The sequence below is a fragment of the Protopterus annectens genome, chromosome 1.part2 (assembly GCF_019279795.1).
Source record: "Protopterus annectens isolate FY-2018-M chromosome 1.part2, PAN1.0, whole genome shotgun sequence".
NCBI classification, from domain to species: Eukaryota; Metazoa; Chordata; order Ceratodontiformes; family Protopteridae; genus Protopterus; species Protopterus annectens.
The window spans coordinates 383,106,533-383,128,668 of NC_056727.1; the positions used below are offsets into that span (position 1 = coordinate 383,106,533).

Below are 22,136 nucleotides of genomic sequence, written 5' to 3' on the forward strand. Positions count from 1 at the left end.
GTAAACATGGAACAGTTTCAGCAGAATGATAAAAATCAGTTATAAAGAGAGAAATCAAATCAGTAGCAAACACACTGAGTCTTAACTTCAGAGCCTTAGCAATGGCTAGGCACACAGATCAGAAGCACAATGAACAGAAGCAATAAATAATTGAAAAATATAACTGGAATCTTATTTATTTCCTGAGCCTTAGCATAATCTAGGGCCTTTGAGGAATCGATAACGAGTACAAGGATAAAGCCAGCAGCACTATATATATATCTATATATTTGAAACTAATAGATAACATATTTTTAAGTTTTAACTTGTAACGTTGTTGCTTTAAGGCATGCTTTTTCTACAACTGAGTGCATTGATGATGCAAACTGTCATGAGATTATAGGGAGGGGTATTTAAACTTGGTGTTTGTGCTTTTGTAACAGATTCTGATGAAGTATTTTTATACGAACGTGCTCAATCTTGTCAATTTTGCTGTGTTTTATTAAACTACTGGAAGCTCTTCTTGGCCTGCATTTTTCATTTCTGGACTATCTTGCTGGTGGTGGAATTTTGCAGGATATGATGAAACTCCAAAACAGGCAAACCTATGACATTTAACTGTCATAGGTTCATGGGTAGGCACTAGGCTATCGGCCCTAGGGCCTATACAAGCCCAGCCAAAAAGGTACCTTGTCTTTTGCCACCCAAGAAAATTATTTTCCTGTGCCACTGTCGAGCAGAGCCACAGAAGTGATCCCCGGGGTGAATTTCCTATTTCCCATCCAATCATCAAGATTTTTCTTAAAGAGTGCTAATGAGGAGCTTTGTTTGATATAGATAGGTAGTTTATTCCAGAGTATGGGAAGCCTCTGGGACAGGAATCCATCCCTCCAGCATGCTCTGTTTATTGTGTGACAAGGTTTAGGTCCTTAGAGCGTGTAGCTCGGAGGGACTGAGATTTCTTTAAGTGGAGCATGTCCAACAGCTCTGGGTTTGACATAGCTTTGTATGTTAGGCAGAGATCACCTCTGAGTAGGCGATATGCGACGGAGTAAAGCTTGAGTTTTTTGGGACGGTCTGCGTAGGGCATCTGTTTGAGGCCGGTAATCCTCTTTGTGAGGTATGTCTGTGACCTTTCCAGTTGTTGTAGATATCTTGTGAGGTACATACCAAAACGGGCGTTGTACTCTATAATGGGTCTAATGAGTGATGAGTAGAAGGGAACAATGACTTATTTTTTTCTGGATGAGAAACCTTTTGTGATGAGGTGTGCCACGTAGAAGCATTTCCTGACTACTGTGGCGATGTGATTATCAAAGGAGAGACTACTGTCCACCTGTGTCCCAAGGTCTCTTATCACACTTTTAGTGTTAAGTATACTACCGCCTATGTTGTATTTCATGGGTACAGAGTTTTTACCAAAGGGGATGACAATGCACTTTTTGGCATTAAGCTTGAGGCCATGGCTTTGACACCAGGCATTTGTCTCAGTGAGGCCCTTTTGTAGAATGTCCACATCATTAGGAGTTTCGATTATGGCTCCTAGTTTGCAGTCATCTGCGAACTTCATTAGCCAAAGATCTTCTGTGTTAGCCTGTACTTCAGAGAAGTATATACCAATCAGGAGAGGACCCAGGACTGAACCCTGTCCTACTACACTTGTCACTTGTCTGAAGTCAGATTTGGAGTCTGCTACTTTCACAGTGTGGGTTGTGTCAGTGAGCCAGGTGGCAACCCATCTTGTGACATAGGGATTTATACCTAGCTTAGTGAGTTTATCTATAATTCCAGAGTGGAGGATGGTGTTGAAAGCCTTGGCAAGATCTAGATAGGCTGTGTGAACCACCTTACCCTTGTCTACGGCTTTGGTGACTGCTTCAAAGAAGTCTTTCAGGTTTAGGAGACATGATCTGCCTTTTACAAACCCGAACTGGGTGGGGTCCAGAGTTTGTAGATTACCAATGTCTTTGTTTATAAGTTCCATGATGATACGTTCCATGGCCTTGCAGACCAGGCTCATCAGGATAATGAGGCAGTAGTTCCCGGGGTCCGTGGTGGCTCCCCCTTTGAGGAGTGGGATAACCGTCACTGTGCGCCATTCAGTGGGCACAAAGCCTGAAGTGAGGCTATGACTGAACATGGTACTTAGGTGGGGTGCCAGTTCATTCTGTAGTTCATGTAGAACTCAGCCTGGAATGTTGTCTGGTCCCATGGATGTTGTGTTCTTGGCTTTGGAGAGTGTGGTTTTTACCTGTGCAGCCATGATTACAGGAACTTTGCATTCTTCTGGTATAGAGCTGGGCCCTTTAGGGGGTGAAAGGAGGTAAAGTTAGCACTGAACCTATCTACCAGGATGTTGGCAATAGTTGGGTGTATATATTTACTACCATTGTGCTGTAACTCAGAGCAGATCTGAGTGTTGCCATTGAGATTCTTGACATAGCTATAGAATGCTTTGTGGTTGTCTTTAGAATCAGTGGCGATTTTGTTTTCATAACTAGCTTTGGAGGATTTTATGAGGGATCACAGCTTCTTACTGAGGCTGACCAGGGAGCTCCTCCACTCATGGGATTTTACTCTCTTTTGCAGCAGTTTCTTACTTCTGTTGTACAGTTTGTTTATGGCAGGGGACCACCAGATTGGCTTCCTTTTTTTGGAGGATAGTGTCTTGGTTCTGTTTGGGATAGCATGATCCATGCACTAGTGTAAGTGCTTATAAAGTGTAATTGTGTAGGATTCAGTAGTCGTAACTGTATTGTCCATCTGCATGGGTGTCATGAAGTTCACCACTTCTGTCCTAAGAAGGATGAAGTTGGCTTTGGAGAAATGTTTTATCGTGGTTTCCTTAAAGGGGGGGTGGAGGCAGGATGTGGATATCAAGGGTGATTAGCTTATGGTCAGATCGGACCAATGAGGCACTGACGTCAGCTGTTGAACACCGGTCACTCATGTTGGTAATGACTAGATCTAGGATATTGTTGCCCCTGGTGGGGGTGTGGATAAGTTGATCCAGGGCATTGGAGTTCATGAATTCCAGAAAGCGTTGAGCGAAGGAGTTGGTACATGAGTAGTTTTTCCAGTTAATGGTGGGGTAGTTGAAATCACCCATTATTAGGGTGTTTGGTTGAACCCTAATATTTTCCAGTACATCAAGAAAAGAGGAGTGGGAAACCTGGGACATGGTGGGGGATCTGTAGCAAGCTACAATTTGGATTGCAGTTTTGCCCAGAGTTAGTTGCACTTGGTTAACCTCGGATGCATTATGCTGAGCAACTAGCCTGGAGGTGTGGACATCCTTAATGAATATGGACACACCTCTGCCTTTGGTGTTCCGGTCCAGGTTACATGGCCAAAAAGTGTGGTAAGAGTTATTGCCTGGTAGTGCAGAGGTGCTCTCTGGATCCTTGAACCAGGTCTCAGTCACTGCACAGATATTGATGTACTCCATTTTAAGGAGTGCCTCAAGTGAGTGCATTTTGAGATTTACACTTCTAGCATTGAGTAGCATCACCCTCAGTTTTTGCTTGCCTGTTCCTGTTATGGTGGTGAATTTGTCATTTGAACCTTGTCTAAAAAAGGCACTATAGGGGCAGCAAGAACCTTAGCTAGTATCCAGAATCCCAGGGGTGACAGGTGCAGGCCATCTCTGGCAAAGCATCGTGGTCTGTCGACCATGTCATCCCAAACAGACAGATACTGGATCCCTTTAGAATGACACCAGAAGCTTAGCCAATTGTTGAAGTCAATCATTTGTCCTTGTACTGCGGTATTATTCTGGGTGATGGCAAAATGCTACTCAGGGCTAGGGTCATGCCTGGGCTACAAGATTGGAGAGCTCTTCCATGTCTCTTTTCATGTAGTCCAGGGAGGTACGTCTCAGGTCATTCACACCAACATGGACAATGACAGAGTCATATTTGTACTTGTTGTGGAGTGACCTGAATGCGTGGGTTATGTGGTGGATCCTGGCACCTGACAGGCAGTTGACAGTAACCTTCTCCTTGTTTAACCTGGTGAGTGGGACATCAGTGTGCCTGACTATAGAGTCACCTATGACTAGTGTGTTGGGTATATTGTTTTGCCTTATTGGCTGTGGTTGATTGGCACAATGAGTCTGCGGGCTATGTGTCATTTGGGTTGTGTTGAATGTGGAAACCAAATTCGGTGAGAAAGAATCTACAAAAATAATGGAAGGCAACAAAAGGGCTAATAGTTACAACTGGAGGATTACAAACATCTTAAAATCAGCAGCAAAGTTGTAAAAAGTAATAATTATAGTTGTCCTGATCAAAAACATGTCCTAGTAAGTGCGAGGACCTGATTATAGCTGGATGTGAGCTAGCAGCTTTTGTAGCCCTAGTGACTCCAGTATCCCTCAGTCATTACTCTGGACACCTCACTGTACTTCACAGGTGCCAGAAGCACAGTATCACCTTACCATGGGACAACTGAGTAGGCATTTCTGGTTTCAGAGACAGCGAGGTAACAAATTAACCATAGCTGCTGTTGCTGTTATTGCTGTAGAAAATAAAAGTCTTTAGAATCTGTAAAATATGAACAGAAACACTGGAAAAATGTAAAGTAAGCAAAGAAAGTACAAGACAAGTTGCAGCTAGGCAACCAGGTTGCTGCCATTTTGCCCTTCCTTACATCCGTAAACAATATGACACTGAAAATATAAATGAGACATTAGAACTCAGCTTGGAAAGTTTATTTATGATAACTTTAATATCAATGAACAAACAGGTAAACAGATGAGGATCTGTTATTTTCAATACAATGTTAAGCTTACTGGTCATTTAACCATCTTTTACATTAGATTTCAACACTATTGAGGTTAAAATATGAAAGTTTACACTATTTGTTTTAATCCATTTGAAGATGAGTTATACCACAGGCCTCAAAATTATCATAGAAAACAACTCAGAAGTACATCAGAAGAATATGTTTCAAAAAAATAATGCGAGTGTTGCACATTGCATTTGACCAGCTACAGACTATTCTTAATGGAACTTGTTCTTATCATTATTAAATGGATAGCATACATCTTTACACATGACAGATGAGTGTTCCACCCAATTACTAGAGCTTGGAAAATGGCCATGGATTTCTCCTCACCAGTGACTTGTCTATTTCTTCCACATTGGAACATCCTAAAATGATATTCACAAAATAAATATTAATTTGTAAAAGTTATTCTTTAGCATATCTTAAAATGATATTCACAAAATAAATATTAATTTGTAAAAGTTATTCATCAGCACTATCTCTATTTTAATGTCATAGTTGTTTTACTACTAACTTTGAAAAAGTATTCTAATTGATGTAACTAATCACTGTTTAATGTAGTACATGCAAACAGTAAACTTTTTTTAAATGTATGCAATGATGATCTGAGGTACTGCCAGCTATGCCAGGAAAAGTAGGGCAGTGGATGTGTAACATATACCAGCACAGCTAGCTGGAATTTAGTAAAGAATTATATGTTATTTGAATACCAAATGAATTTGTACAGATGCGTATGTTGAAAATGTATTTGTAAAGTTGACTGTGTTAAAAATGTATCGACAGTGTGTCCTCCTGGACAGAGAAAGAAACGTAGATGTATTACTATAATGGTTGAAATGTATAAACTGCAACAGAGGATACTGCAAGAGTAGAGGTTAATCTCAATCCACCTGATTTTGAAAAATAGTAAGAAATTAAATTACTTAATTTAGGACATAAAAATTGTATTTGCCAGTCCTGATTGCAGCCAGACCGAAAATGTCTGGGAAAACAAGTACTAGGAAGCCTTCTGTATTTTCTTTATCAGTTAACTAATTGCTACTCTGAAAGGGTAGAGGTTTGAAATAGTTTTATGACTTCCGGAAGCTGCATCAGATCTTAGCAAGCTTTATGTGTGTGTATTATTGACCCATATGTCCCAAATCCTGGCAGCTTCTAGCAATTGGGGATTGCATGGGAAACAGAAGTCAGATGGCTAGATATATGTGATGTCATTCTGTAATCTAGCACTAAAAATGATACTTTAGTACTAGGTGAGATTGAAGTCTCATTGCACTCTGTTTTTGTAACCTGACAAAGAAGGATCTCTCACCTACTTTATTTTACCTTGCTCTAGTAAGTAACCAAGGAATAATAATTCTTTAGATGAGTCAGGAAGATATAATGAGATTAGTTAAGTACTGTTTTTCTGTAACTGTGTGAACCTGTGTTATTTTTAATATTTCCTATGATTAACACTCTGGTGTTTATTGTAAAGAGATATTCACTATTTTATGTCCTTTTATTATTTATCATTAAATATATTTAAACTTTTCACTGTGGCTGGTCCTTTAGAGAATATTTTAAATGAGAGAGAGGACATATATCTATTTGGTGACACCCTGGCCACTCCTGGAAGCCATACTGCACTGGCCAAACACTATAATTTGTATTAATATTAATTTCATTCAGTATAATTGAGTACCCTTGTAACAGCCTTAGAGTAGTTGGCTTTGGGGTGTCCAGTGGCAGTGTAACTACCTTATAGTCTGGACAGAAGGGGCATAGCTAATAAATCTGGGTTAGCCTTTCCCAGGTGTGTGTGTGTGTGTGTGTGTGTGTGTGTGTGTGTGTGTGTGTGTGTGTGTGTGTGTGTGTGTGTGTGTGTGAAAATAAAATATCAAAGTGTGTGTGTGTGCATGTGTGTGTGTGTGTGTGTGTGTGTGTGTGTGTGTGCGCGCGCGCGCGCAAGTGGAAATCAAATATCAATGTGTGTGTGTGTGTGTGTGTGTGTGTGTGTGTGTTTGTGTGTGTATGTGTGTGTGTGTGTGTCAGCTACTTGCAGCAGGGACATGAAGCAGTGGCTTCACAGAGAGGTGCTGGAGGACTTGACTTAGACATTCAGCTGATCACTCAACCCTACAACTATGCCAGTTTGAATTCTTATTGGGGATTTTGACAGACAGGGTAACCCAGACCCTGGACTGAGTGTGCTCTCTGTGTGCTCTTAAGGGAAACTGTGCTTGATGCAGAGAGCTGCATCTGGAAATACTGGATGTATCCATTTTTGTTCCAAGTGAACGCCCCTCTCCGGTGCCAGTGGAAAGGATTTAGGCTCCTTGATTACTGGTCCAGAGTGGCGATGTCACATAGGCATATATTTATGTTTTTTTGACTGGGTTGCCTAGCTGGGCAAAAATTATTTGTAATATAAGCTTTGTGAGAAAATCTTCATCACTAATTAATTAGTTTTGATAATGGATATAAATGCAGCACAGTTAACAATCAACCAGCTCAACACACTGCACTAAGACAAATAAAATACCATATTTTTCTGTCAGAAAAATGCAAGTGCAAAAGTGATCAATGTATGCTATTAGAAAAATAAGTCTTGCACTTAGCAGAAAGGATCAAGAACACTGATTTACGGTGTTCAAAAATTTTAAATTATGTTTTCATGAGATGAAATCCATGAATTATTCCAATGAGTTTATATGCAATTTCTGGTCCTTACTATGACTTCATGATATATTTTTTCAATTGTTCTATATACATACATGAAAGCTTAAAACACATTATAAGTACAGAACAGTCTATGGAGCTAGCTGAAAGTATTATATGTAATAAATGATAGAAGAAATATTGGTTGCAGTGGATGAGTACTCTGGCCTAAACTTCAAATTCCATGAAAATCCAATTTTTTCCAATTCTCAGACAATCTGAATTTGAGATTCACCAGTACTTTTCCTGGAAAAAAATGGAGAATCAGTCCCCCTGATGAGGAGTAAGGCTATGAGCTTTTAAAGAGCTGCTTCTTTTGGTCCAGTGTTGAGGTTTGAGGTTTGATTCCCTCAACCTCCATTTGCCTAAATGTGTAAAACTGAACAAGTCACTCAACCAAACAGTGCTCCTGGGCTGAATCTGGAAAAAGTCCATGTGAATCAGTGCTCCACCATAGTTAACAAATACAAATAGATAGATAAATTCATTTGATAGGTTAACAGTTGCATGATTCAATATGTAAGTAACACTTAATAAAGATAAGGTAGTCAGTTACTTAATAATGAAACCAGTGCAAAGTGTTAGCTCTAGTAACCTATACGAGCCAAGCTAGGACACCCTTTCTTAGTTTAAGAAACAGTGAAAGCTAATAAAAGGTAAGGAAGAAGTATGAGAGAGGAAAATAACATTACTGGGGAAGATAGAAATGGATGTTTAATATTTTATTTTATTTATTTTATTTTTTTTTATTTTTACATTTGCTGACCAGGCTAGTCTAACTGGATGCAGGTCCATTTTCAGTAGAGGCCCAGGGAGATAAGCTCCAAACTATGCTAAATAACAATATTACAAAGAATAAATGAAAAAAAGAAACAGACAATAAAGACAGAAGACCTAAAAACAGATCAATTTAAACATTCATATAAATTTTCTTCACTGATAGTATTTCAGAAAGTCTTTTTTCCAATGTAAGCAGATGATTAGGTAAAGGGTTAGACATTTGTCTTAGAGAAAAGTAGGAAAGGTAAGTGATTAAGGTGGTTATTGGGTATGTTCAGGATTATACCCACTAGTAAAACAGAAAGAAATACATACAGGGCTGAAATGCAGGTGCCTGGAGTAGGGGGAATTTTCTTATTTTATGTAATACAGGGTAGTTTGCAGGTACTAGAAAACTGGAGAAGATTAAAGCCAAAGAGCGACATTAGTAATCAGGTTTGGTTATTGAATGAAGGTGAAAACAGTAATGCTACAGTTGGTTTTAATCTGGGTTAGTGCATGGGCAAAGCCATTGGGTTTTAAGGAGTAGTTTTATTAGATTCTTGAAGAGTGGTAATAATGAAAGTAATTGTAGATTGCTGGGAAGCCTGTTCCAGATTCTCCCTACAGAATTAGAGAAGAGGGAGTCACCTGCTTTGTTAAAGGATTTCTGGATGGTTACTTGTAATTTATTCGCTGAGCGATTACTACAGGGAGAGATTAGGCTACTGAGAATAGGAGTGTTGGCGGGCTGATGTAATATTTTATGGATGATGATAAGTTGTTGAAAAAGTAGCTGGTTTTGAAGTTCTAGTCAACCAAGCTGTTTAAGATTTAGACGGTGGGGGGTTTTAAATGGGGAGCCAGGGCAAATCTGGTAATGTTGTTATAGGAGGTTGCCAGTTTATTAAGGTTACTTTTGGAGAGACTGGTATAAATGAGGGAGGCATAGAGAAGGGTAGAAATAAGGTGGGTATGGGCAATGGTGGTTCTGGCTTCTGGGGTAAGAAAATATTTTATTTGATAGAGAGAGCCAAGTTTTCTGTTTACAGTTTTGATAGTCATGTTAATATGTGAATCAAAGTTAAGATGTTGATCAATTGTTATGCCTAATAGTTTGGTAGTTGGGTCTGGTGCAATGATGGTGCCATTATTGGTCTTGACAGTGAAGTGAATAGGGGAAGACTTAAGTGTTGGGGTAAAAAGCAGTAGCTTTGTTTTTTTGGCATTTAGTAGGAGGCAGCATTGTAGGAACCAATTCTCAACTAAGCTAAATACAGTTGAGTAATGGTTTGGAGTTCAGGAGCAGAGGGGGCAGTACATACTAGAGTAGAATCGTCTGCATATTGAACGCAGGTGGTTGAGGAACATTTAGATGTAGATCATTAATGAATATAGAGAAGAGGAGAGGTCCCAAGATAGAGCCTTGTGGGACCCCCAAAGTAATAGGAAGATGAGTGGAAAGGTTATTGTCCCTGAGGAAAGCTTGCTGTCTATGTTCTAAATAGGACTTGAACCATTGTAGTGCTTGTGAGCTGAATGAGAGAGTTTTTAGTATGTTTAGAAGTATTTGATGGTTAACCATATCAAAGGCTTTAGAAAGGTCAATAAAAAGTGCAGCAGAAAGCTTATTATTGTTACAATGTTTGTTAGTGCAGTCTGAGAAGGATAAGAGAGCAGTAGAGGTACTATGAAAAGGCCTAAAGCCATGCTAACAATCTGATATAAGGTTATTTAAGAGAAGGTGATAAAGTAGCTGTTGGTGGATACATTTTTCCATTAGTTTGGCTAGAGGAGAGAGTAGGGCAATGGGGCGATAGTTCGAAAGTTCGATGGAGTTACCACCTTTGTGAAGTGGGATAATGTGAGAGATTTTCCAGAGAGATGGGATAAGGCCTTCAGTAATGGTTCTGTTGATAAGCATGGAAATAGGGTAGGACAGTACTTTTGCAGCAATCTGCAAATATTCAACTGATAGGAGATCAGCTGAGGGGGTACCTGGTTTAAGTTTAGTAAGTAAGGTAAATATAAGAGCTGTAGAAACTGGCTTTAAATGAAAGGGGGGTGGTATGCTAGTCAGGGTGGATGGGAGGTTAGAGCTAGCCGGAGGTAAGGAGTTAGCAAGAGATTGTACAGTTTCAGTAAAGCAGGTATTGAGGGCATTAGCAATCTCATTTGAAGAGTTTAGAGAGACCTGCGGGGGTTGGAGTCTTGGTGTGGCTGGGTGTAAGAGTTTATTTATAGCTGACCAGAAAATTTGTGGTTTTTGTTGACGTTTATGCTGAAGTTTAAAGTAGTAGTTCCTTTTGTCAAGGAGTATTGATCTTATAGCGGCATTTCTTAACTGTTTACAGTTCTGGTGGTCAGTTAGATTTTTAGTGATTCTCCATTTAGACCAGATCTTATTTCTTAATCAAATGTTTTGTCTAATCTCTTTGGTGAGCCATGGAGCAGTTTTGGTGCTAGTTCTTATAGTTCTAGTAGGTGCATGGTATTCCAGGATTTGTAGGAATTTGGAGTTAAAAAAGGATACAGCTTCATCTACTGGAAGTTGCTTCAAGGGAGACCAGTCATGAGCTTGTAGTTCAGCTTAGAAGCTGACTGGATTAACATTATTTTTGTTACATATGGTTTTAAAGATGCTTTGATTGGGAATTAATGTTTTTTTCCTGATTATATAAGTAAGGAATGATCACTTATATCATCTGGTAGGGTATCTGCTTTATATGAGAGTGGGTGGTTATTTACAAGGATGCAGTCTAAGGTGCTTTGTTTTCCACTAGCCTTATGGATTCTGGTTGGTGAGGTGATAATTTGTGAGAAGCCATAGAGATTTATAAGGAGTGCAAGTTGTTCTGAGGTACAGGTATTCCAGTCAATGTTGAAGTCACCAAGCACGATGGTTTCTTGTGGGAAGGAGGAGGAAAGCCAACAGAGGATGGTTTGTAGGATATTGATGTTGTTGCTTGGAGGGAGGTAGGAGCATACTATATTAATGGACTTGTTAGCATTGATCTGGAGCTTAGAGATAAGGATTTCTGCATGACTATCAAGGGGTAGTTTTATATCTATTATGGAAACTTGTAGGCAAGATTTAAACAGAATTGCCACCCCTCCACCATTTTTGGTTGTACAATCTAATCTTATTATATTATAACCAGGGATAATACAGTATTTCTGAATAGTTCAAAAATAGTATAATTAGTGAAAATGAAGTAAATAAGTGTTTTTTCAAGAAGACCGAAATTTGGTTATATATGTAAAAAGTTATGTGGAAAGGAATGTAGAAAGTTGAAGGTTGAAAAGACATGAAAAAAAAGCTGAGGAGAGAATAATAGAGGAACGCGGGCTGGAAACTGGCCAAAAGTGGCACAAGTACTCTCTTTTTTCACTCTGCTACATGTATGCCAACATTCATAAACACACACACACACACACACACACACACACACACACACACACACACACACACACACACACACACACACACACACACACACTCTGGTTCCCTACGTTACACCGACAGCTCAGAAGATCGACACTCAAAACACCGACGCCAGAAGAACGAAACCTCAAAAACACGAAGGTTTACATGCCCGACAAACCACAATCCCGACACTTAACAAAAAAAAAGTTCACTGTTACACACAACACACACACAGCAGAAGAACACCAACAACCTAAAAACCTACACTACACCTTACACAAAACTATCTATGCACTAACCTTAACCCAAACCCTAACCCTAAGGTCCGACACTACCGCACACTTACCTTACCTGCACCCTAACCCTAAGTCCCTCATTATCGCACACTTAACTTACACGCACCCTAACCCTAACCCTAAGACCCTCACTATCGCACACTTACCGGGTCACGCTCACAAGTTACCCCTGTCGGTGTTTTCGCTGTCGGGATTACGACTTGTCGGTCATCTGCTTCATTGGTCTTCTGGCATTGGTATTTTGAGTGTCGATCTTCTGAGCTGTCAGTCTAACGTAGGGAGCCCACACACACACACACACACACACACACACACACACACACACACACACACACACACACACACACACACACACACACACAGACACAGACACACACACCACAACACCCATAGGCAGTCACTCAGCATGTCCCTCAATTGAACATCCTCTGCATCTGCATATGTTCATTGGACTCCTCTCCATGCCATGATCCATTGTAGTTTGATGCATTCAGCATGGTGTCTTAATATATGATAGATTATGAAGAGAATGCAGACTACTTCATGCCATCGGAGCTATATTATATGTTCGATGAGTTTTGATGTTAATTTCTACCATTAGTAACTGACAGTCTTAAATGCTGTTTTTAGTACATACTTTGCTATTGTCATTTGCTTAATATTCTATTTTATATACATTGTACAAGCAATGTACATAAACATTGTACAAGCATATTTTAAGCCATGGCCAATAGAAATTTTGACGTTGTCACTATATGAACAATGTCCTTTGTTTGGGTCAGAGGAGCGTGCATACGTGCTTTTGTAGCTACACCTGCGTTTTAAAAATATGACAGGTTTTGGTAAGATTACACCTGGGCTATAGGAGCGTGTAGACGTTCTTTTGCCGTTGCGGCTGTTTTTAAAGTACAATGATTCTTGACTAGATTTTTTCTTTTTAACAACAATCAAGATCCACTAATGTGAATGTAATTCATACTATTGTCTTTTGCTGCATTAACCCAAAGGTACGTCACATAAGGAGTACTGCCTTTGATTCTTGGAGATGGTTATGCGATCTATTAGTTTTTGAAATGTATATATTTTGTACGATATCTATGAATGCATTTGCGTTCCATACACTTTGTCAGGTACATAGATTGACATTAAATAAGATTGCCAATTTTAAAATATTTTATATTTTATATATTTTTTATGAACAAATATGCTTTATGGACTGATTTGTTTTTTAGATAGGGGTATGTTTTTAAAATATGCACGTTATGCAAATGTATGCCTTAGTAGTGACTGTTTTGTTAGAAGCGCTCACAGAAGCATTTAACTTGTTATCGCGTAGGCAATTAAATGTTTTGGTCAACCAATAGGATTATATGTGTATGTATTTATGTTAAAGTAATTTGATGGTTTTTGTTAGTCTGATGAAGCCTGTCGGCGAAAGCGCTTACTACGTTGTGATTAAATAAATTTCCTTTATCCTGACAACGTTCCGTTTGTTCTTGGATTTATACAGTATATATACTTTTGGTGCAACAAGTTTTTATCTCACGTTTTATAGCCAGTTGGACTACGTGCATGCTTTGGGAGATTTTGCATTACTTTTATTTCTTTGGCACGTTGTCCTTAGCCTTGGTTTATTTGCTGCTCGACTTTGGGATTGATTATCTACTAGTTTTATTTTTGGATCAGCAACAACCGAGGATGGCGAACGTTAACGCACAAAGTACTGACAACATTGAGCTGCCGTATGTTCCACCGGCAGTGCAGTACGTCCCACCGGCAGTGACGAAATCGTCTATTCTTCATGACCGCTTTCAAGTGTGTCTGAGCGGTGAAGAGAATCAGTTATTGGGCTTTATACCGGATTGTGAGGCGTCGGAAGATAACAGAGACAATATTCAAGACGCGAATGCGTGGAAAGACCTCGAGGAGTTAGAAAAAGCCTTTACTAAACTGAAAAGACTTCAGGTACAGAGACAGTATTTTGAGACATGTCTTAATAAGAAAATAGTGCCTCGTGGGCTTAGAATTTTAAAAATGCCCACGTCTGGCAACCAGATTCCGGACTTACTTTACAGGTGGCAACAGCTCAATTTGGAGTTGAGTTACAGCCACATGCGTCTACTCATAGACTTTCACACGCCTGAGGAAAATAGACTAAGAGAATTGGTGAAAGAATTGTATGACAGTTTTTTAATTAAATATAATGGCAATGCATATGTCCTGAGATTAGAGAAGGTTTTAGATGATGTATCATTGTTGGAGAAACGGTTGTTGGATCAAAAAAGACACAAGATCACCAGAGATCTACGTGACTTTACCAACAATCATGTTTTTATGTGGCCAAGGGAGAACCAGGGTGGTTTTACACATGCTACACATACTAGGGATTCTTCCCAACAGCAATGGAGGCCTAGTAGTAATAACTTGTCTAATTTTGATAATAATATACCGCGAGGCAATAACAGGCCAATGAGTAGGGCGATTAATGACAATGTTTCCACTTTAAATGAGGTAACCTCTCCCCTTGTTAGGGTAGAACCCTCTGATTCACAGCAGTTTAATTTATCCAATACGATTTCAGGAATCCAGAAACAGGCGACTACAGTAGATTTTCACCCCAATGAAGGAGGTGATTCTAATTTAGCCCTAGGAGATGAAAATAATGGTGGTGTTGAGATACAAAGAGAGGGAGCTTTATTAGGGGGTACGTCTTCCCTTACTGCAACAACTTATTCACAAGTAGTTAGACCTAAAGAACATGTGAATAAACATTCTAGTAGTTCTAACATTAATAGTAAGGTGAATGTACCATTTCCTATAGCACAAGTTAATTTTTTGGGGAGAAAAAGGTCTGCAAGCAGAGGCAGACAAAAAAGAAAGTGGTCAATGGAGGAACAACAAGGACCAACCATCAAGAAAATGTGGGAACGAGTAACACATTAGTCGTGAATTTATCTAGTAAGATTTTAACGGTGTATGAAGAACAAGTCCTGAGTAAAGGGTTGAGTTTTATTCCCTCTAGAAAGACGGATATTGTAGACTTAGTCGTAGATACTAAATTGTTTACTAGGAAAATACAGTTAGCTCTAGAGTTTGGGAACAATACCCAGGACAGAGGTCTAAGTAGTTTTAGACCAGTTAGCACCTATACCCCACAGTTGAATCCTACACTAGAAGTATTTAGTCAAGTTGTTGAAAATGATATATATGCACTGTCACAGAATGTTAGGAATGATAGATATAGATATAAATATAATCTGAGTTATCAACAGAGAAGAGCTTTGAAGGAGCTAAAGGAAGATAGAAATCTGGTGATTAGACCAGCGGACAAGGGGGGTCCGGTAGTCCTCTTGGACACGGTCAATTATAATACTAAGATGAAACTGATGCTGGAGGACATAAATTCGTATATGAAAATAGATGTTCCAGTTCTGGTAGATAAAGTCTTCGCTATCTTTTATACATTGGATGACCTATTTATGTCTTCCGATATTACTAAAGAACTGTATGACTATTTCAAGGTCAAAAACCCTGTAGTACCATGCATCCAGGGGTTACCTAAGGTGCATAAGTCATTGAGAGATCCACCAATGAGACCAATTGTAGCCGGACAAGGATGGGCTACAGAACCACTATCAATCTACCTAGATAGTATACTTAGACCACTTGTAGATAAAAATATAACAATACTTAAAGACAGCAAACAGTTTTTATTAGATTTATATGCTTGCACCAAGGGCTTAAGGGATGATGAACAGTTCATTTTAGTAACCCTCGATGTAGTCAGTCTATTTACAGTCATTCCAAATGATCTAGGTCTGATGTACATCTCAGATTATTTGAAAATTAACACACAATTCTCGAACAGTAAGGTGGAATTGTTAACACTGTTTTTGGAAATGGTCCTAACAAACAACATCTTTGTTTTTGATGATACGTTGTATCTTCAGAGGGATGGCGTAGCTATGGGCACTTCATGTGCCAATAGCTACGCCAACCTCGTTATGTCTGCTTGGGAAGATAGATATATGTGTAATAATGAATTGTATAAGAAGAATGTGAGATTATATCGACGTTTTGTCGATGATCTCTTCTTTCTATGGTTGGGAGATGAAGAGACTTTAAATAGTTTTATAACAATGTTAAATTCCTCGACTGATTTCCTCAAGTTCACTGCAAATATGTCTAGGACAAACATCTCTTATTTGGATGTTGAGATTCACAGAATGGAGAATGGACTTTTAAATACATCAATACATAGAAAGGCCTGTCATAGGAATAATCTTTTGCACAGACAAAGTATGCATCCAGGATATGTGTTTAACAACATTTTAAAAGGCCAGTTCATGAGAGCGTCACGATTAAACCCCAGTGACGAGCAACATCAATTAGAATGTATAGATTTAATGAATAAATTTTTAGAGAGAGGCTATGATCTTAGGAGAATAAGTGATATTATGAAGGAAACAAGTGACATGAGAATGGATAGAGCTAGACCTTACTTTATGGATCAAAGGGAATGTGCTCAGATAGATAAGCGGGATGATAATGTAGTGAAAGCTATCACCTTTTATAGCAGGAATAGTAAAGATTTTGTGAATGTGTTAAACGAACACTGGAACATTTTATTGTCGGATCAACAGATACAGAACTTAGTGGGCCCAAAACCTAGAGTAATCTATAAAAACCATCCAAACTTGAAGAGATTATTGTGTAAGCCTAAAATGAGTTCAAGGTTAAATCCTGAGAATGTGTTGCATGTTAACACAATAGCTTGTGGGAAATGCAATCAATGTAGGTACATCAGCGAATGCACTGAGTTTGTACATCCCAACACAGCACGGAAATTTACATTCTATACTAATACAAATTGTGAGTCTAGAAATGTAGTGTACCTTGCTTTGTGCAAGGACTGTTCGAGCTACTACGTAGGGAAGACTAATAGGATGTTAAAAGAACGAATTAGGGAGCATAATTATCAAATAAGGATAGGGTCGGATACCAATGCTTTATCCAGGCATTGTAAGCAGGTAGGGAATGCCCACCAGTTCTGTTTTTATGCCATACAGGAGTTAACACAAGGTATTAGAGGTGGAGATATCATAAATAGGACCCTTGAATGTGAGACCAGGTGGATTATTAGGTTCAGGTCAGATATACCACCTGGTCTGAATGACAAAGTGCAAATTAAACCCTTTCTAAAGAACAGGAGGGTATTTAGAAATAAGTGATATGGTTTCAAAAAATAATAAAAAATTTTTTTAAAAAAATTTTGAGATATATATGTTTTAGGGCACTGTCATCAGGATATAGATGTCTTTGATGGGGTAGATATATTTCCCTAATACTACATAGATGGACATGCTATTGAGACCCTTATCCTTATATTATTTTTTACGTTATGCTTATGTCTTTCCCTGACTCATTGGAGCTTCCTGATCCTTCTAGACTCTAGGCTAATAATAATATTTCCAGTTAGGTATTTCTGTATATATTCCCCCCCCCCCCCTGCCCTCTGCATCTGCATATGTTCATTGGACTCCTCTCCATGCCATGATCCATTGTAGTTTGATGCATTCAGCATGGTGTCTTAATATATGATGAATTATGAAGAGAATGCAGACTACCTCATGCCGTCGGAGCTATATTATATGCTTGATGAGTTCTGATGTTAATTTCTACCGTTAGTAACTGACAGTTTTAAATGCTGTTTTTAGTACATATTTTGCTATTGTCATTTGCTTAATATTCTATTTTATATACATTGTACAAGCATATTTTATGCCATGGCCAATAGAAATTTTGACGTTGTCACTATATGAACAATGTCCTTTGTTTGGGCCAGAGGAGCGTGCAGACGTGCTTTTGTAGCTACGCCTGCTTTTTAAAAATATGACAGGTTTTGGTAAGATTACACCTGGGCTATAGGAGCGTGTAGACGTTCTTTTGCCGTTGCGGCTGTTTTTAAAGTACAATGATTCTTGACTAGATTTCTTCTTTTTAACAACAGTCAAGATCCACTAATGTGAATGTAATTCATACTATTGTCTTTTGCTGCATTAACCCAAAGGTACGTCACATAAGGAGTACTGCCTTTGATTCTTGGAGATGGTTATGCGATCTATTAGTTTTTGAAATGTATATATTTTGTACGATATCTATGAATGCATTTGCGTTCCATACACTTTGTCAGGTACATAGATTGACATTAAATAAGATTGCCAATTTTAAAATATTTTATATTTTATATATTTTTTATGAACAAATATGCTTTATGGACTGATTTGTTTTTTAGATAGGGGTATGTTTTTAAAACATGCATATTATGCAAATGTATGTCTTAGTAGTGACTGTTTTGTTAGAAGCGCTCACAGAAGCATTTAACTTGTTATCGCGTAGGCAATTAAATGTTTTGGTCAACCAATAGGATTATATGTGTATGTATTTATGTTAAAGTAATTTGATGGTTTTTGTTAGTCTGATGAAGCCTGTCGGCGAAAGCGCTTACTACGTTGTGATTAAATAAATTTCCTTTATCCTGACAACGTTCCGTTTGTTCTTGGATCTATACAGTATATATATTTTTGGTGCAACAAGTTTTTATCTCACGTTTTATAGCCAGTTGGACTACGTGCATGCTTTGGGAGATTTTGCATCCTTATCAACATGTTCACTCATTCACACATGCACGCACACACACACACACACACACACACACACACACACACACACACACACACACAAAGACACACACACACACACACACACACACACACACACACACACAAACACACACACACACATGCGTGTGCGCATACACACACACACACACACACACACACATACACACACAGATGTCAACTGTCCCTGATTTTACAGAGTGCCCCTGATTTTGCCTTTTATTTTTGCCCTGTCCCTCACAAAACATTTGATTTTATTTGTAAATCACTGAAGATTACAGTCTGTCAATAATGTGAGACATCAGTTTCATACGTCTTATTGTTTAGAAAAAACATGTTGAAACAAACCCTGCTAGTCTATTAAAGTTACTTTAAGTAATTTTTTTTAAATTGTTCCCATTGTCAGCAGGTTTTCCACCAACTGTTATTGGCTGTCTCCTGAAGACTTCAGTGAAGGTGCTGACAAGTATGGCAGCTGCTCCTACAAGCACATATACACATAAATATACACGTACATACACATATTCAGACATTCATCATATGCGCACACACAATTCACACACACAAATACACATATACATACACACAGACATCAACATACACTCACCCTCACTCGTTCACACTCAAGGACACACCCATTCACACATACACACACAGACACACACATACTTTACCAATCCCCTAACTAACCTTCCTAGTGTGTACAACCAGACAGAGACACACACACACACACACACACACACACACATCCGAGACCACTCATACAGCTGGCACACACACATACACAACATGGAGATGGACCACCACATTGATTCTACTGACCATATAGAATCACTGTGATGGGCATGCCCTTGAATCAAAAAAAGGTGTCCATCGGTGGTTGATTATCCATGTAAAGGTCTACTGCTGTCAGTAGCTCTTTCTAAATCCCTGCCATGGTGTAGGCCTGAAGGAGATTATGGCCTTAACATTTATCTCTTTTCAAGCTGTAAGAGATGCTAACATGATGTATTATTTTAAAGGTAACACTACAGATGGAATCAGAAGTAGCAAGTGAATTAGAGAACATCTTAGGTATTATTATAAATTAGTGGAGCTCAGATTGAAAACAAACTAACAGTTGGCATAATTTTGCACTCACTAGGCAGTGTTTTTGCTATTTAGTGAGTGTAAAATATATATAAAAAATAAAATAAAAAAAAAATGTGTGTGTTTATGTCTGTGTGTGTCAGTGTATGCATGCATGTAAATGAGAGAAAGATCAATCAAGCCATTATTTTACACTCGCTAAGCAGTGCTTTTGGTGTTTAGCAAGAGTAAAAAACTAAATGAAACAGAAAAAGTGGTGTGTGTGTGTGTATTTATGTTTCTGTCTGTGTGGAAGTCTATGCATGCTTGCGTGCATGACAGCAAGTTGTGTGTGAATGATAGAGAGAGTGAAGAGTGAAAGAGCTCAAGCAATGGCAGCAGCAGTTGTTAAGAGGCTTGCGTACCTATTAACCTGTTAGCTCAAGTTGTCTGGATAAAGCCTAAAATAAGAGAACAAAGGCTCAAAATAGGAACATATTTTAAATATTGCTGTCATAAAAATCACAAAGTTACTTGACTGATAGGATTTGTGTTAGCATTCATTAAGTGCAAGTGTTTGTGTGTGTGAGAGAGACAGTGAGACTGAGGGGCCAAAAAATAAAGTAAATATCTAGATTTTTTAAAATGTTATATTTTGGATGTAAAATGCTTCCTACAACACCTTTTACAAACACTACAGCAAGTTTGAAACATTAGACGGAGGAACTATTTTGCATCAAAAATATATATATCAAAAAATAATACAGTAATAAAAAAGTAAGTAAAACACAACAATTTTACAGACAGCCCATTCTCTACATGCAATAATGCCTTCCAAGGTATGTGTTACTGACTAAATAATGCCCTTCCAGGGGTGTAGAGGCCCTCTGCCTGTGGCGTCAGGCTTCATAACACCCTTGGGTGGGCATTAAAACACCTTGTTGGGTATTATTGCTTGCTTAAAAGGAAGACTACTTACCAGAAAGAGCCATTGCCAATCTGAATTCATCTTTAAGTATCTGGAGTACTTCATGCACACCTTCTTCTCCCTAAGAGATAATTAAATCAATAATATGCTGTCATCGGGTACTTTTATATATCTTCACCAATGAAACAGTACAAAGTATTAGCCCTTAATCATATATGTTGTTGTCAAAGTATTTCAGCAAATATTTTAATTGTACAAAAACAAAATATCTGGTCTTAGATAAGTCAATAGCTGCAAAACACAAAAGCTGCCTATTTTTATAAATCTACTATGATCTAACACAAAAAATGACAGTCCTAATTAAGTAAGAAATGTAACAGCTATACAAATGATTTGAAAAACAATTAAAGGAATCAAGTGTAGCAATGTTTCACTTAAGTACCTTAGGTGCCTTACCTTCAACTACTTCTAACTTTTTTCTCCCACTCCATTTCAGGAAGGGTCAATTGTATAACTGCTGCTCAGTGTGTCTTAAACCTGAATGTAATGTAATATGTTTAACTTTGAAAATAATGTTATGTTTTGTAAAGTGTTTTATAATAAGTTAGTACTATATGTGCTAAATGCTGGTATTGCTTATGACTGCAATCTGCTTGAAACTAGCATTTACTAAATGTTCAATGTGAATTATTATCTTGGAGCTTTTCTCTCCGGGCCTCCGCTAAAAATGGGCATGTATCCAGTCAGACTATCCCGATCAACAAATGTAAAATAAATAAATAAAAATAAATAAAGTATTTGCTTTATTATTAAACTTCACAAAGTAAAGCTGCAGAAAGCTTTAAGAGTACACTTGCATCTTGGTTTTAAAGCCAGGCTTATTATTCTAATGGTAAGCCCAAACACTTTAAACACTGCTTTTTCTGCTTTTTCATTTAGCATTTCAAAACTTAGCAGGTCAAGGACTAGGACTTGAATATTTAATAACTTTGCAGGAGGATAAACCATTGCTACATGCATACATAAAACAGATGTGCTTCATATAGCATGGAACCTATAGAGTACCACTCATGGTGTGTTCCATTCTCATGGGAAAGAACCTGTGATTTTGAAAAGGTCAAAGTGATGCTGAGTTTGCTGTAAGGCAATGCAGCTACATAGCACATTTTTATTACAGGCAATATTCCAGAAGAAGCATGTTGATGCAAACCCTCTTGTTCTATTAATATTTGAAGTGACTTAGAGTAATTTTTTTAAAAAAACTGTCCTTGCTGACGGCAAGTTTTCCACCCATTATTATTGGCTTTCTCCTGAAGTCTTAATCAAGGATGTTGAGAGGTATGGAAGCTGCCCCCCATATGCACACAAACACATGCAGACACACACACACACACACACACACACACACACACACACACACACACACACACACACACACACACACACACACACACATTCAGACTTTAATGATACACACACACACACACACACACACACACACAAATTCAGAC

General features: G+C 38.3%; 1 protein-coding gene across 1 annotated transcript in view; it reads right to left on the reverse strand.

The window, feature by feature from the left end:
* Positions 1–4,675: 4,675 nt before the first annotated feature.
* The window catches only part of HAO1 (hydroxyacid oxidase 1), a 739,548-nt gene continuing 722,087 nt past the window's right edge, over positions 4,676–22,136 (reverse strand). Inside the window, exons 7-8 of the mRNA XM_044056547.1 lie at positions 20,677–20,746; positions 4,676–5,132 (exon numbers count right to left, since the gene is read on the reverse strand). Of these exons, the coding sequence (XP_043912482.1) occupies positions 5,062–5,132; positions 20,677–20,746 (141 nt within the window). The 3' untranslated portion in view covers positions 4,676–5,061. The remainder of the gene's footprint in view (positions 5,133–20,676; positions 20,747–22,136) is intronic.